This window comes from Dermacentor variabilis, chromosome 7 (genome assembly GCF_050947875.1).
Source record: "Dermacentor variabilis isolate Ectoservices chromosome 7, ASM5094787v1, whole genome shotgun sequence".
In the NCBI taxonomy this organism is placed as follows: Eukaryota; Metazoa; Arthropoda; class Arachnida; order Ixodida; family Ixodidae; genus Dermacentor; species Dermacentor variabilis.
The window spans coordinates 3,913,660-3,928,787 of record NC_134574.1 but is presented as its reverse complement, the minus strand read 5'-3'; the positions used below and the strand labels follow the sequence as shown (position 1 = coordinate 3,928,787).

General features: G+C 42.1%; 1 protein-coding gene and 1 long non-coding RNA gene across 4 annotated transcripts in view; one reads left to right on the top strand and one right to left on the bottom strand.

The window, feature by feature from the left end:
- The window catches only part of LOC142587287 (saccharopine dehydrogenase-like oxidoreductase), a 277,502-nt gene extending 268,167 nt beyond the window's left edge, over nucleotides 1–9,335 (bottom strand). Inside the window, exon 1 of one of the 3 annotated variants that reach the window (XM_075698167.1) lies at nucleotides 8,953–9,335. In XM_075698167.1, the coding sequence (XP_075554282.1) occupies nucleotides 8,953–9,124 (172 nt within the window). In that variant the 5' untranslated portion in view covers nucleotides 9,125–9,335. The remainder of the gene's footprint in view (nucleotides 1–8,952) is intronic. The other 2 variants (XM_075698166.1, XM_075698165.1) reach the window with 2 other exon arrangements.
- Nucleotides 9,336–10,365: 1,030 nt separating this feature from the next.
- LOC142587288 (uncharacterized) lies at nucleotides 10,366–14,905 on the top strand. Its single transcript, XR_012829433.1, has 2 exons — nucleotides 10,366–10,700; nucleotides 14,739–14,905. It is a non-coding gene; the product is annotated as an uncharacterized LOC142587288 (long non-coding RNA).
- The last annotated feature ends 223 nt before the right edge of the window (nucleotides 14,906–15,128 follow it).

Sequence of the window (15,128 nt, the reverse complement as noted above, 5' to 3'; positions counted from 1 at the left end):
ACTGTTAAGGCACTTAATCTCTTCCTTATGTAAAGTAATCGAAGGCTGACTCACGCACGCACTTCCACCATTGTAGATATGCCATGCCTCTACCATAAGACGCGTATCTTCATTCTTGTGCCTGTACAATATCGCGCATTCATCTAACTCTGGCGTGCAGTTACAATCTCGGCAATGTAGCGAAAGATTAGAAGGCGATCCACCGGTTAACGACCTTTTATGTTCCCCCCCCATTAGTGTTCCCCCCCCCATTTCATCGCAAATCAGGCTATTTGCCGATGATTGTGTTTTGTACAGGACTATTCATACTACCCATGACTGCAATATTTTAGAAAACGACCTGTACAAGGTAAATGAGTGGTGCAACAAGTGGCACATGCACATTAACATGAAAAAAAAAAAACGTTCATATGCGTTTCTCCAGGTAAAGAACCCCTCATGACTTCTGTTACTCTTTAAATTCAACCATGATAATATCGGTTCAGGAGCACAAACATCTCGGCGTTTATTTCACACCTGTTCTTTCTTGGAGCTGTCATATTGATCACATCACATCTAAAGCATGCCGCATTCTAGGTTTCCTGCGCAGAAATGCAAAGAAGTTGCCACTGGAGACAAAGGTATCATTGTACAAATCTAATGTCTGATCTGTTCTGGATTATGCGTGTGCAGTGTGGGATCCGTGGAGGGCACGTGACGTGAGCAGTTTAGAAAGAATTCAAAGCATAGCCGTTCGTTTTGTTTATTCAAATTACACTAGGAATTTCAGTGTTTCAAGAGCAAAAGAAAGCCTCAGTTGGGAGCCACTGCAGCAACGCAGGAAATATCTCAGACTGAAACTCTTCCATAACATATTCCACTCGAACAGATATAAATCCCGGGAAATATTTTTCCAAGCCTGATTACATTTCTCAACGGCTGGACCATGAAAATAAGGTTAAAGAAGCAACCTTACGTACATGTGCCTATATAGTCAATTTATTCAGCTCTTCCTAGTGACCCAAGTTGTCTACTAGATCGGGCCATTATAGGTATGAGCCTAAATAGACAACCTGCAGCTGGCTGACCTACAGACAACTAGGGTCACTGGATGCATGCCCAAACAGACAATTGACATTCTATAGTTACTTAACATAAGTGTAATAACTAGAATATTTACCAACAATGAATTTCCAATCCCAAAATTACAAATGCTCACCACTTGAATGCTAATTGCACTCACATAGATAATTATATCCAAAAGAGGTGTCCTGCCCGATTTTTTTGACTCCTCAGTGATGATGGCGAGTGCAGAGTGCATTGCAGTGAAAGTGTGCTCTAGCCTTCAGACATCCTTCGTACATTATATTGCAGATTGCCTCTCTCTCGATAATGTAAGAGAGAGAAAGATTAACCAGAGGCAAGCTTCCGATTCGCTACCCTGAACTGGGGTAGGCTATATAGGAGTTGGAAAGAGGGCAGATTGTGAGAAAAGAAAACGAGGAAGAACTAGTAACAGAAAAGACTTTAAATCATAGGGGTTCACACAAGCTGATCGATCTCAAGAAGCACAGTAGCACTTGCACAGCCTTCTGGTGCAAACCGTGAAACTATTATGCAGTATATTTACCACATATATGAAGTGGAAGTGCATGGAAGTGGTTTAGTTATATTTTGACTCTCAGGGTTTGAGAAAATTGACATTTATTTTATTTGGACTCCTTTGTCATCACAGATGTTGAAAAGTACTGCATCAAGATGGCAGGTTTGGCCAGTTGGTTGGGATTCATAGTAAGGTTCGTTACAGCGCAACACAAGACAAGGACAAAAGGAGGTATAAAATGACGACACAGCGCCAACTCTCAACTGATTTTTTTTTTAAGTATGTCTAACGTACAACATATAGGTGCCAGTTGTTAACCATGACATCACGAGACACAGAGATGCATTGAAGCACTGACGCATAATAAAAATTGAGATAGGCAATGCAGTTCCTTGTCATGAAGAGTGATAGACGGTTCATCGATACATTAAACTTAATATTGTAAGCCTCGGCGATTTCCCTTGTCAGTTGGCTCAAGTGTTTAAAAATGTCGTCGTTTTATACCTTCTTTTGTCCTTGTCTTGTGTTGCGCTGTAAAGAACCTTACTATGATGAAAAGTGGACACGGCAACCCTGTTGTGACGATGACACCTAATGTGCTCATCCTCATGCAAATTGTTGCTGGATGCCTTGTTCTCGCTTCGGCCTCGGGAACAACGATTTCGACAAGCAATGGATGCTGCTGGCGTGGCGCTGAATTGGGAACTCCGGTGCCGCTTCGTTTCGACAACGCTTTCGGTACCTTTTCTACGCCCCCAACAATCTCAGCTGCTGTGCATGTGCATGATGCCTACGGAGGACCGCGCAAAGCTACGACGACGTCAGTTACCGATAAGTGGATCGCCTCGCCGTTGGGTTGAAAAGGGCTACCAGCGCCTGCTTTCTTCAGTGGACACGGCAACCCTGTCGTGACGATGAAACATAATGTGCCGCTCTTCGTGCACGTTGGTGGCAAAAAAACAGGCTTTTCTAGCAATTCCTTATGTCTTATTGTGTTACCGTGTCCACAAATAGTACTGGATTGTTTGAATGATGTGTTTTCAATGGCAAGCCTATTACTTATGCTTTCTGGAGATGTAGAAGAAAACCCTGGGCCTCCGCTGGAGGTTATGGCTAAAGAAATGCTTCAGAACCAAAAAGAAATTTTGTCAAAAATAACAGAAGTTCAACAAAAACAGGTATCATCAGAATTAAACATAACGCAAATTCAATGTAAACTTGTTGATATCGAAAAGAAGATACAGAGCATGGACCAAATTGAGCACAAGCTAGCCAAAGTGGAAATTTGTGTTGAGACACTAGATGTGCACGTGGCTACCTTGAGAAGACAAACTGAGGACTTGGATAACCGCACTAGGCGAAATAATCTTGTCATAAGAGGAGCAGAGGAGGAAGAATCCGAAACAAATGAAATTTTGATGAAAAAGGTGAATGAGGAAATTGTTGGAGGTATACCAAAACAGAAACTAAACTCAATCGAACGAATACATAGGTTAGGAATGAAAATCCCTGGTCAAAGTCATCCAATTATTCTTAGAGTTACGGACTACAGGGATAAAGTTAGAATTTTGAGCAACTGCAGGAAACTCAAAGGTACACAATTTAGCATTAATGAAGACTTTTCCAGGCGAGTCGCTGAAATCCGCAAGAAACTTTGGAAATCATCGGAAGAAGAAAGAATTAAGGGTGCCAAGGTTAAATTATTTTTTGACAAGCTCTGAGTTGATAAAACTATGTACATTTGGAATGATGTAACAAACGAGCGGAGCAAGTTGCACGCCTCTCCCGATAAAACTACAACTCATCACCCGGAACCCTCTGCTTTTAAGATCATAAATTTAAATGCCAGAAGCCTGGTGAACAAGGCTGCTGCTTTGGAATGTGCTGTTTTGGAACATGACCCAGACATCTTGGTCATAATGGAAACGTGGTTACACACGGACATATGTGATGCGGAAATAACACCTTCCGGGTACATCGTAATAAGAGAAGATCGAGGGAGAAGGGGTGGTGGTGTTGCCATTAAGATTAAAAGCACCATTTCATTCACGATTCTGCCAGTTGAAGTTTGAAGTTTATTTTCTTTCTTCATTACAGAAAGAGAAAACAAGAGCTAAAGGCCATTTGGCCTGACAGGGGCTCTTGCTCCTTCCTAAGTAAGGTCGCCTTACATGATGATCCAATGTATGAATAAAGCAAATATAACAAGAAACAAGCAAGTACGATGTAGAAAATACAAATAAACAAGATAATGTGTACATTATACAATGACTATGTGAAAAAGACATTTATGCTTCAAATTGCGTTTGTGCATTCACATTACAGTGAAGATTAAGGAATACATATATAGTGCATAAAAAAAATTGTAGTACGATAGCATTTTATGTATAAATAATTTGATTGTGTATGAGAAGGTTTTTTTACACATTGCTTAAAATTAGGCGTACAGAAATCAATTTTTTGCTCAACAATGTTTAGTAGCCTTGGTATTTGGTAGTTTATATCCTGACGTCCGTAGTTAGTACGCGTGAATGGTATTTTCTTGATTTGATAACGTAATGGGTATCGAGGAGAAGTGGGTATGCTGACAACATGGAGCCTGTGTTTTCTTTATATGTAAGAGTAATCTATAATAAAATACTTGATTTGCTCGGATCAGTAAATGTTTGCCAAAGAGATTGCGTGTGGGTAAGTCACGCGGCCTACCATGGTAGTTTTCAAAAATTCGGACTACTCGTTTTTGCAAGCTTAATAACTTATCATAGTTTTTTGCTGTAGTTGTTCCCCAAATCAAGACACAATAAGTTAGCTTCGAGTAAAAAAGGGCGTAGTATATTGCTTTCTTTAGCCATAAAGATATATTAGATCACCTATTTTATACATACAGCCTACTACTTTGCTAAGATCATTGCTAAGCTTATTGACATGATTGTCCCAGGAGAGGTTCTCTTGGAACCATACCCCCAAAAACTTTTGAGTTGTTACTTGTTCTAGCCTCTTTGCTTGAAATAGAACAGTTATATTAACAGGCAATGGCTTGTTTATCGGTTTAAATATTATATATTTGGTTTTGTTGACATACAATTGTAGTTTGTTGATGTACAGCCATTCAGATAATAAATTTAAATAATCATTTATTTCTTTTTGTAAGCATTGCAAGGAAGAATTTGCAAAGAAAAGGTTAGTATCATCTGCATACATGATATTAGGTGAGGAAGAAATGTTAGGAAGGTCATTGATATAAAGATTAAATAATCTAGGACCAAGTATGGATTCCTGTGGCACGCCAGTCTGTATTTTGAGAAGTGAGGAAGTGGCCTGATTATATGAAACAAACTGGCAACGGTCCGTTAAGTAAATTCACATTAAATCTAGTGCTGTACCACGTATACCGTAGTCATAAAGTTTGCATAGAAGTATAACATGATTTACACTGTCAAAAGCCTTACGCAGGTCCAGAAATAAGCCTACCGTGTATAAACGGTTTTCCATATATTGCAGTATTTGATGTTTTATATTTAGGAGCGCATCCTCACATGATTTATTTTTTTGGAATCCATACTATGCCGTACTAATAATAGTTGAGAGTGATATTGAAGCAGTACGGGTTAAAACTAACTTAGGCAGTCATACAGTTTTCACAGGTGGTGTGTACCGTCCCCCCGGTTGCCCCTTAGATGCGTTGTTTCAACTTAGGAACTTTATGGTTTCGAATCTGCACCAAGGTGATAACATTCTGATCCTACGTGACTTGAACTTACCAGGGATTGATTGGCTGTCCCAATCCTCTGGACCGGTAGAAGTCGCCAGTTGTGAACAACTACTAGAGCTTGCGTTTTGTTACGAGCTAACCCAGGTTGTAACGGATTACACACAAGTATGCAGAACGACGTCCTCGATTCTTGATTTGGTTTTTGTATCGCCAGGCTTGATGCCTTCTCTTGTTTGCTGTGAAGTTGCAGAGGGTCTATCCGACCATAATATTGTTTTGTTATCTTTAAAGGTTACTGCAGACATGCCTAGTACTCATCCAAAAAAGTTAATTTTAGATTTTCAAGCTGCTGACAACGTCGGTGCACTTGACTTCTTTGAACAGTCCCTCGACCAGTTTTTAATGCATTATCGTTCCGGAGCCAGTGCAGACCTGCTGTGGAACACTTTTTCAAACATTGTACGACAGTGCATCGAACGTTTTGTCCCTAAATGCCGCAAAATTGTCAGGAAGAAAACTCCTTGGATGACGAGGGAAATTACACATATTAGAAGGAAACTGAAAAGGAAACGAAAAGCCCGTTTGCAAAACCCCACCTCACCAATATAAGGAACCCATTCGACAACTAAGTAAACAGTTAAAACAACTCGTTCAGAAGAGCAAGGACAGGTTTTATAGCATCACACTTTAAAAATTTCTTGCAGAAGACCCCGGAAAATTTTGGTGCTACGTTAATCTTAAGGATAAGCGGCCATACGTGGATGCGAGCTAAAATAATGATAAACAGGTTGACAGCTTTAGTGATTATTTCTCGTCTGTTTTTATGCGAGATAACGGTATGGTTCCGCACTTTGCAGATACCTCTGATAGGGTCCCAATAGAGGATATAGTAATTAGTGAAGAAGGAATTTTTAACTTGCTCCTCAACGTTAATATAAAGAAATCGCCTGAACCAGATGAAATACCCAACGAATTTTTATACAGGTATGCAGAGTGGGTTTCAAAATATCTTGCCATTATATTTCACTCATTTATTACTACCGGCTGTTTCCCCAGTCCTTGGAAGCGTGCCAAAATCGTACCCATACACAAAGGCGGCGCAACAGCAGACGTCAACAACTACCGGCCAATTTCCGTTACCAGCGCATGTTCAATATTACTGGAGCATATTGTATCAAAACATTGAATCAAATATCTGGATTACCATAAGGTATTATACAGCCGTCAACATGGGTTCAGAAGAAAACTCTCCACGACAACTCAACTTATAGAAGTTGTACATGACCTAGCTCTCCCAAACCATCAATTCACGTGGCCAAACCGACATAGTATACCTAGACTTTGCAAAGGTGTTTGATAAAGTTTCTCATCCTAAGTTATTACACAAAATAGACGCCATATTTAAATATCCCGCAATCACGAAATGGTTCACGTCTTACCTTCATTGCAGAACAGTATGTTCAAATTGGAAACTGGCAGTCTGTACCCTCACTTGTAGAGCCTGCTGTACGTCGGGGCACAGTACTAGGACCACTCTTATTTCTCATATTTATGATATGCCTAATGACATCACTGTACCGTTGCACTTACTTTCCGACGATTGTGTCATTTATAACAAAATTCAATCGAGACAAAAGCAAGAAGAACTTAACTCAAATCTACAAAAAAATTTAAAAATGGTGCGACAATTGGCAAATGGTCATAAACCCTCAAAAATCAGTGTCTATGTCTATTTCACTTAAAAAGCGTACCCTTAGTTACTCATACTACATTGATGACAACAAACTCGAGAATGTTGAAAAACACAAATACTTGGGTTTAACTTTTACATCAGATTTACGCTGGAATACACACACAGAAAATGTGTGCATCAAATCGCTTAGAGCCCTGTGGTCTTTGAGGTGGAACCTCAATTGGGCAACCCCTGAAATTAAATGTCTTGCTTACAAAGCCCTAGTTAGGCCAATTATTGAATATGCTAAAATTGTTTGGGACTCACACACCATAACTAACTGTTTTATACTTTACCGAATACGGAGGCTAGCTGCTTGGTTTATATTTAATAAATATTGTCGCATCCATTCTCCAACAGAGTTATGTCAATTAGTTGATCTAGCACCACTTCAGCTCAGAACTAAATACGACAGATTAAAATTCCTCTTCGAAGTTATTCACAATCAAGTAGATATTAAACCAGATGATTATTTTGAGCTTTCTATGAACGCGTCAACGAGGCATCGTCATAGTATGTAGATTCCTCCTCTACTCGCCCACAATGATTGCGTCAAGTTCAGTTTCTTTCCTAGGGCGATAAGAGACTGGAATTTGTTACCCGACTCTCTTGTAACCACGAGGTCCTTAACTACCTTTTTGGAAAGTCTTAAAAGCACAATTTTTGTAATAGCACATAGTGAATTACCCAATATGTATGCATTCACTTTTCCATGTGTGACTCTTATTGTGTCTATGACGATGCGGTGACAAAGTGTGAATGGTTTCTTTATTACTTTCCCTTATATGTTGTAGTTCATACTTTTCCATTCTAAGACAAGCTTTGTGAGTCAAAGCTTGTAACTCAGTCGCATTCTATATTTCTCTTTGTTGTTTTGATACTCCACTCCTGTAATAGCCCGATTAGGGCTTACAGTATAAATAAATGAATGAATGAAATTAACGAAAGTGTCTGCGAAGACCACTTTAAATACCACAAGATGGCGTAAATCCTGCTCTGATGCAAGTTCTCAACCAAATAGAGTCATATATGATTCGTTATTAAAAATATTTACATTTAGCAAATCCGTAGCACTAACAATTCTACAACAAGCAATTTGTTATTTTTCAGGGAATAGATTCGTCCTTGTAATTTACAGTTCTACTTTGCATTTCTGTATTTGCAACTGCAGCCAGCATAATCATATGAAATACAAGGTCAATGTGCTTATATTCCGTGCGGCGGTGTAAGTTTGTGTACATCATCGGCCTGTTGACCAGTAGGTCGAGGGTTCGGCTCCTGTGGTTGCTGTGGCAATTTGTTTATTATTTTTAAAGGAGAGCACCTGACAGTCTGCGATGGCACACTTCCGCCACTGAAATGTTTAGCTCGTCTTAAATGGCTTGGCAGGCGTCACTGCATTACCGCATCGCTAGTAGAAAGTTATATTTCATGTTATCACACTGACACGCGATTGAGGGCCAAGTGCCTGCAACGGAGTCGCCTTAAAAAATATTTCCGACTGTTTACAATAAGTATTATTCATTTGTTTAGTAGCCGTTTTTAAAGCGAGAACTTTTCTCATTGCCAACGGTTTTTGTTCGCGCTGCTAACTAGCCCGTTCGCTATGCTTGCCGAGTTATTCGATCTAACTACAGTTTTGTACAAATTCATGTATTAATGATAAATAAATTAGAGAACAGCTGTATTACCAGCGCGCTGCATATCTTGGCACCACCACGCATTACGACGCCGAGTAAATGGAAATGTAATAGGTGCCGCTATCAGCAGTATACAGAGGCGCAGTATCTGCAGGTGTTTCACCAAAATGTTTACAGCACGGTTCGCGTTATGTCATTCAGCTAGCAGACAGTTTCGGCTACGGTTTCGCGGCGTCGAGTGTGTCGATCAGTCTCGGAAGTGCGCGGTGCTATCGAAACATCCCACCTTCCAGGCTGAGGTTCTTGGCGGCTGCGCGCAGTGTACTACGCAGTTTGTCGACGTTCCTGCCGGCGACGCCCCAGCGCAGGCCCTCGGAAGAACGGTGCAGCTCCTCGACCACGTAGACGCCCGTCACGCCCGTGGCGCCGAAGAGGACGATGTCGAACTCTCGCGACATCCTGCCGGGGTCGACGCCGCTCACCTACTGCTCGCGCGTCGCTTTAGGGTTACCGCTTTCTGCACCGTTTCCGCGTTGTACGGCGCAAAGACAATCGCTTGCGCAACCGGGCCTGTCGCAACGGTGCTTCGTTTATCGTCCCACGTTCATACTTGCAAGTGTACCTAGCCGGCCGAGTATAGACCGTTTCATCGGGCGAGGAGGATAGGGCGCGCGGAGAGCCTTTCCTCCTCTCTGGCTTGGGCGATCCGGCGCGGCGCTGCTTGAAAGTTTTGCTTTCGCGTGCTGCGGAACGATTTCGAGATGTTTTAGATCTTACTTTGTGAAATTTACGCCATGTTCGTTCATATAAGGTCGTCCGGGAAGCCTTTCGGTGCATCGGCAACTACTGTAAGCGGAAATATGTCTTGGGGGCGCAAAAATGTGACGCGCATAATCAGCCGCGGTGTACGCGCATTATCAGTCGCGGTGCGTGTATGAGTTGTTTACTATTTTGCTTATATTGATTTTAATTCAACAAAGGAAACCGGCGTCTCTGTATTACCAGCATTAAATGGTAAATCAACTCACTGTCTGATCGATTAGCGTAGGGAGTAAAACATAAAACATAAGAGCGCATGCTCGTGCACGGCCAACCTAAGGCAACCACGAAACATCTGAGCTGCAGGCGCTATCAAATATTTTTGATACACTGGCATCGTTCTCACGCATTTCAAGTCTAGTGTGCTTGAAATTACGATACGTCTACGCTAGCCTTGCTGCATGAGGCCATTGGCGCTGCTCAAAACAGCGATCACTGCGGTTGGTGAGCCAGCACGATACATACATAAGCTGTGTGCTTCGGCATTGCTTTTTTGGCCTGTATACAGGCATAGTAAATGAGAGGGTTCGCATAAAAAGAATGCGCTGGCTATTTTTGAGCGCAAAATTTCCGTAATACGTGTCAGTGCGTCGTAGAGAACTGAACTAACACAACAGAAAAAAAAATCGGTTATCATCCTCTTTCTCTAAAAAGCAAGTTAAACGGGCTAACGCCGCACAACGTTTATAAATATATAACCGCTGATGCCGCATGCTTGGACCATGCGCTATATAGAACAAATATATCTGTAACCCAGCACCTACTACTGCTTAGGACGCTCGCGCAGTTCGTCAAAGGTCGCTTTGCTGGACAAGCTTAATTCTGACTGTAAGGTATGCTGCTATTACTAGCCAAAACTATTTTAATCATGGGTGGAAACCTCATCCATACAACCAAATAGTCACGCAATGTAACCTGCATCGAACAGTTTGAACGCTTGTCAAAGTATAACAGCACAGCTCCTATTGTAGCAGAACGGTACCCACGCTGTTACGATCGTCGCGTATTTTTCATGGCTCCTAAACCGCAGCTCATAAATGGCCGTGTCTGCTGTGCCCGGGGCACAGCAGACGAAAGGTGCCCGAAATGTCTACGTTCACCCATGACGTCACGTCCGCTATAACCCATGATGTCACATCTGCTCATTTTGATGGCGTCTGTCTTACGGAGCCGGCTGCGCTGCGAAGCGGTTCGTATTCCGTGCCCACTTAGAGCGTGAGTAATTCATCTTTCCACGCTATATGCGTGTAATAAAGGGTTGGGGCTGTGAGCTGTTTGATGCGTTACCATTAGGTACCTTGTGCGCATATTTTGCCTCATGGCCGCGTCAAATTGCAGCCGGCATGTGGAATGGGCCGTGGCATCTTATATGGAGCTGCTCATGTGATTGCCTCCGTCAGGATCGTCAGTGCGTGCACAGAACCATTCAGTAGTCTGATTCAGGGGAGGGTACGCGTAAGAACGAGGACGTAAGAAAACACTGGCATGACGAGCTATTCCGTCAGATCGCGTTGCATCGCGCTTTTTTTCTAAGACCATCTCGCTCGAACGAGAGGATCTTAGAACAGCATTACTACTGCTTTTTTACAGCTTTGCTGCGGCTCATTTAATCATCACCTGCATTCTTTTAATAATACAATTGGCATCGCTGCGCGGAAGAGCGTCTCTTGAAGTTTCCAAACAAGAGCCAATGCCGCCGTGCCTGCTGCATACACGCTTACCTTTCCTAACGCACCTAAGACGCGGCACTAGCTCTGCTACTGCGTGATACAGGGTCACTGTGATAATAAAATTAAAAAGAACAAACGAAATTAATGCAGAAAATGTCAAACGTTGCCAAGCGTGATAAACGGACCTGCCTCGCTAGATGAGTTGAAGAAATCGGCGTCCTGAAGCCAGCTTCGCCGCAGTAGACTAGTGTTACGCGGTGAAGCATGTCAGAACTGAAGAGTGACCGCTTTCACCGACCTATATGTGTTCCTTAATGATGTACTTGTGGAGCTGCCGTCTCCTATTACATTACGCGCGCCGAGGCGCCTAAGTGTACAGGCCGGCCTTCAGCGCTATTTTTTTCGGACGTGGCTGTGATTCTTTGAACCGTTGGTTTGTCGACCTCGTAAGCCAGTTAATGTTTACACGGCCATTTCTTTTCTGAACTGTTGATTTCTTCCATAATAGCTACGTAATTTCTTAGTTTCCTGTTCAACTGCTTTGGTCATATGCGAGTCAAGGTGTTTTCGAAAGCGAAACGACGCTTTTGCATGAGCATATAGTGCCGTCGCCCATTTACAACACAGTCAATCAATGTCATCTTGTATGTCACTGGGAAACCGCCGAACGCAGGGAACTCACTCGCATGCGGGGAACTGCATAACTAGCCACTGGATTAGCGTGCCTCTTGGGAAGCTGCTTTGCATCAAAGGCCAGGTACCCTTGCTATGATTCACCGCAAAACATGTATGTCTAACTGCTTAACATATTTGTATTGCGTTGAAGCTAACCTTACGGAACCGAATTTCGCAACGCTTTTTAGACACCTGCATCTCTACCAGCCACTACCAAACGCTTGTCGGTACATTTCTTGGCAAAGGTCCAGCTAAATCTCCCCTATTGGAAGTGGGGGGGTCTCACGTATATGAAAACTGCCAAGGAAAGCAGTTGCCCTGATGAAGGCACGCTCCCCTGTCGAAACATTTGCACCAGCCTGTTCGACCACCGTTATCACCGCAACATATTTGTGTGTTGCGGTGAAGCATGCCAATATTGGGAAAGATTTACGTGAATCTGGAATGTATGGTTTCTGTCAGTGACGAACCTAATGTTCTACTCTCAACAAAGCAGATTTTCGTGACAGGATGCATGATGTCTTGAGAACTTTTGTTGGCTAAAGCCATACATGCCAGGTTAGCTCTTGTCACATTAATACGCTTTACCGCAATACACAAGAGGCCGCGCTGCAGGACACGCCCGCCGTAGTTAGCCAAAACCTTACGTGACCGTTCACTGCAAAATACCTCCTGTATTGCGGTGAATCGTAATAAAGCACATTTGTCAGTTTAGAATGTAAAGACCCTTGCCCTTCGCTTTTGTAATATTATGACTCAGTTTAATGAGAACATGTATTCACTGCTAAAAACATCCACATTGAAATAGAGATATGAACACTCATGGCAGCCTGTGTGATGTTTTATCCCTTTACTTTTCTGTGTACCTGTCACGCTGCCATTATTAAATTTTCCTGTACTTTGTAAGGTGCTGACGTACATAACATTACATCACAAGGAGCCACTGTGTAATTAGTGTTCAAGGACCAGTGTGATGGCTTTTCTCAAGAAAGGTTTGGGTTATGTTGTTGTGAAGTTTTTTTTTTAGAGAGGTGGCTTTCTGAGAAGAAATCAGATGTCAGAAAATAAACCTCAATGGCACAGTAATCTTGGCTGCTTTTTGCTCAAACGTGCCCTAGACATAATTGAGTGATTTGCACTTGCAACTGGACAGCAGCCTTAGCTTGGGAGACCAGTGATATGGTATATTTTATCAAACTAGGTGACACATAGCATTACCAGTCCGAATAGAGACCTGTTTAAATGTTTGTCACCTTTAACACCTAGATTTTCGACCATGAATTCAGAAAAATCTGTAACACATTTAGAACCTAGATTTTAAATGCTGTATAAGTTGGCTTCTTGTTCACTGCAGCTGTGCTCGGCTTCTGTCCAAACGGGAGAGCACTTCTGCACAGCTTATTAGGGAACATTCTTATTTACATACCTTCTTTTTATTTATCTCGCCTACAATCACAATCAAATGTTTATAGCACATGAATGTGCTGTGCATGAATCTTAACTTACAATGCCATGTTCAACAGCACAGTGCATGTAGCTTTTGTTGGTTCATTCAAGCTAAGCATTGCTACAGCCTTCAACTGTAGGTATCATGGTATGAGAGCAGAGAAATGGATATGCAAAGACAGTTGGGCACATTGAGACAACATCTTTGTTGTGTGTGAAAAGGTGACAGATACACAATATGGGGAGAACGCATGCACTTTCATATTTTCTCGCGCTCAAAAAAAGCCGGAGGAATAAGGTTTCTTCACTGTGCCATCACGGAATCAGGGTGTAGACGAGCCCTATGTAAAAATACTGAAAGATATCTATAGCGGCTCCACAGCCACCATAGTCCTCCATAAAGCAAGCAACAAAATCCCAATAAAGAAAGGCGTCAGGCAGGGAGATACGATCTCTCCAATGCTATTCACAGCGTGTTTACAGGAGGTATTCGGAGACCTGGATTGGGAAGAATTGGGGATAAAATTTAATAGAGAATACCTTAGTAACGTGCGATTCGTTGATGATATTGCCTTGCTTAGTAACTCAGGGGACCAATTGCAATGCATGCTCACTGACCTGGAGAGGCAAAGCAGAAGAGTGGGTCTAAAAATTAATCTGCAGAAAACTAAAGTAATGTTTAAGAGTCTCGGAAGAGAACAGCAATTTACAATAGGCAGCGAGACACTGGAAGTCGTAAGGGAATACACCTACTTAGGGCAGGTAGTGACGGTGGATCCGGATCATGAGACGGAAATAATCAGAAGAATAAGAATGGGCTGGGGTGCGTTTGGCAGGCATTCTCAGATCATGAACAGCAGGTTGCCATTATCCCTGAAGAGAAAAGTATATAATAGCTGTGTCTTACCAGTACTCACCTACGGTGCAGAAACTTGGAGGCTTACGAAAAGAGTTCTACTCAAATTGAGGACGACGCAACGAGCTATGGAAAGAAGAATGATAGGTGTAACGTTAAGGGATAAGAAAAGAGCAGATTGGGTGAGGGAACAAACGCGAGTTAATGACATCTTAGTTGAAATCAAGAAAAAGAAATGGGCATGGGCAGGACATGTAATGAGGAGGGAAGATAACCGATGGTCATTAAGGGTTACGGACTGGATCCCAAGGGAAGGGAAGCGTAGCAGGGGGTGGCAGAAAGTTAGGTGGGTGGATGAGATTAAGAAGTTTGCAAGGACGGCATGGCCACAATTAGTACATGACCGGGGTTGTTGGAGAAGTATGGGAGAGGCCTTTGCCCTGCTGTGGGCGTAACCAGGCTGATGATGACTGTGCCATAGAGACTATATGTTTGCTCTCAAAGGTAATTCTGATTCATTGGATATGTTCCTGTGCTGTGTTTATTTTCTTGAGTGTGCTTTAGTTTTTGCATGTTAATGTTTCAAACTCGTTTTTATTTTCACAGACTGAACATCCCACGTCTTGGTTTGACTTCCTGGTACAGGATACTTGCACTTAGCATGGAGTGATGAAGCAGAGCAGTGTACTTTTATTAAATGTGCAGATTTTAGCAGTATAACAGCCGTTCATTAAAAAAACATGTGTGCTGAAAATAAAGTGTTCTTACCCACATTCCTCGTTGTCTATTTATTTATTTATTAATACTGTCAACCCTCATAGAGGGTCATAACAGAGAGGACAATACAATTACATAAATCAAATATGGACAATGTCAATGTACGTAAAGTTGCTTAACACTTGTCAATTCACACTGAATAAGATGTTCACTTGAATGCTGTTCGGCACACTTCTGACATTTGTCAAAATACGTACAATGAATATCAAGTCGCACATA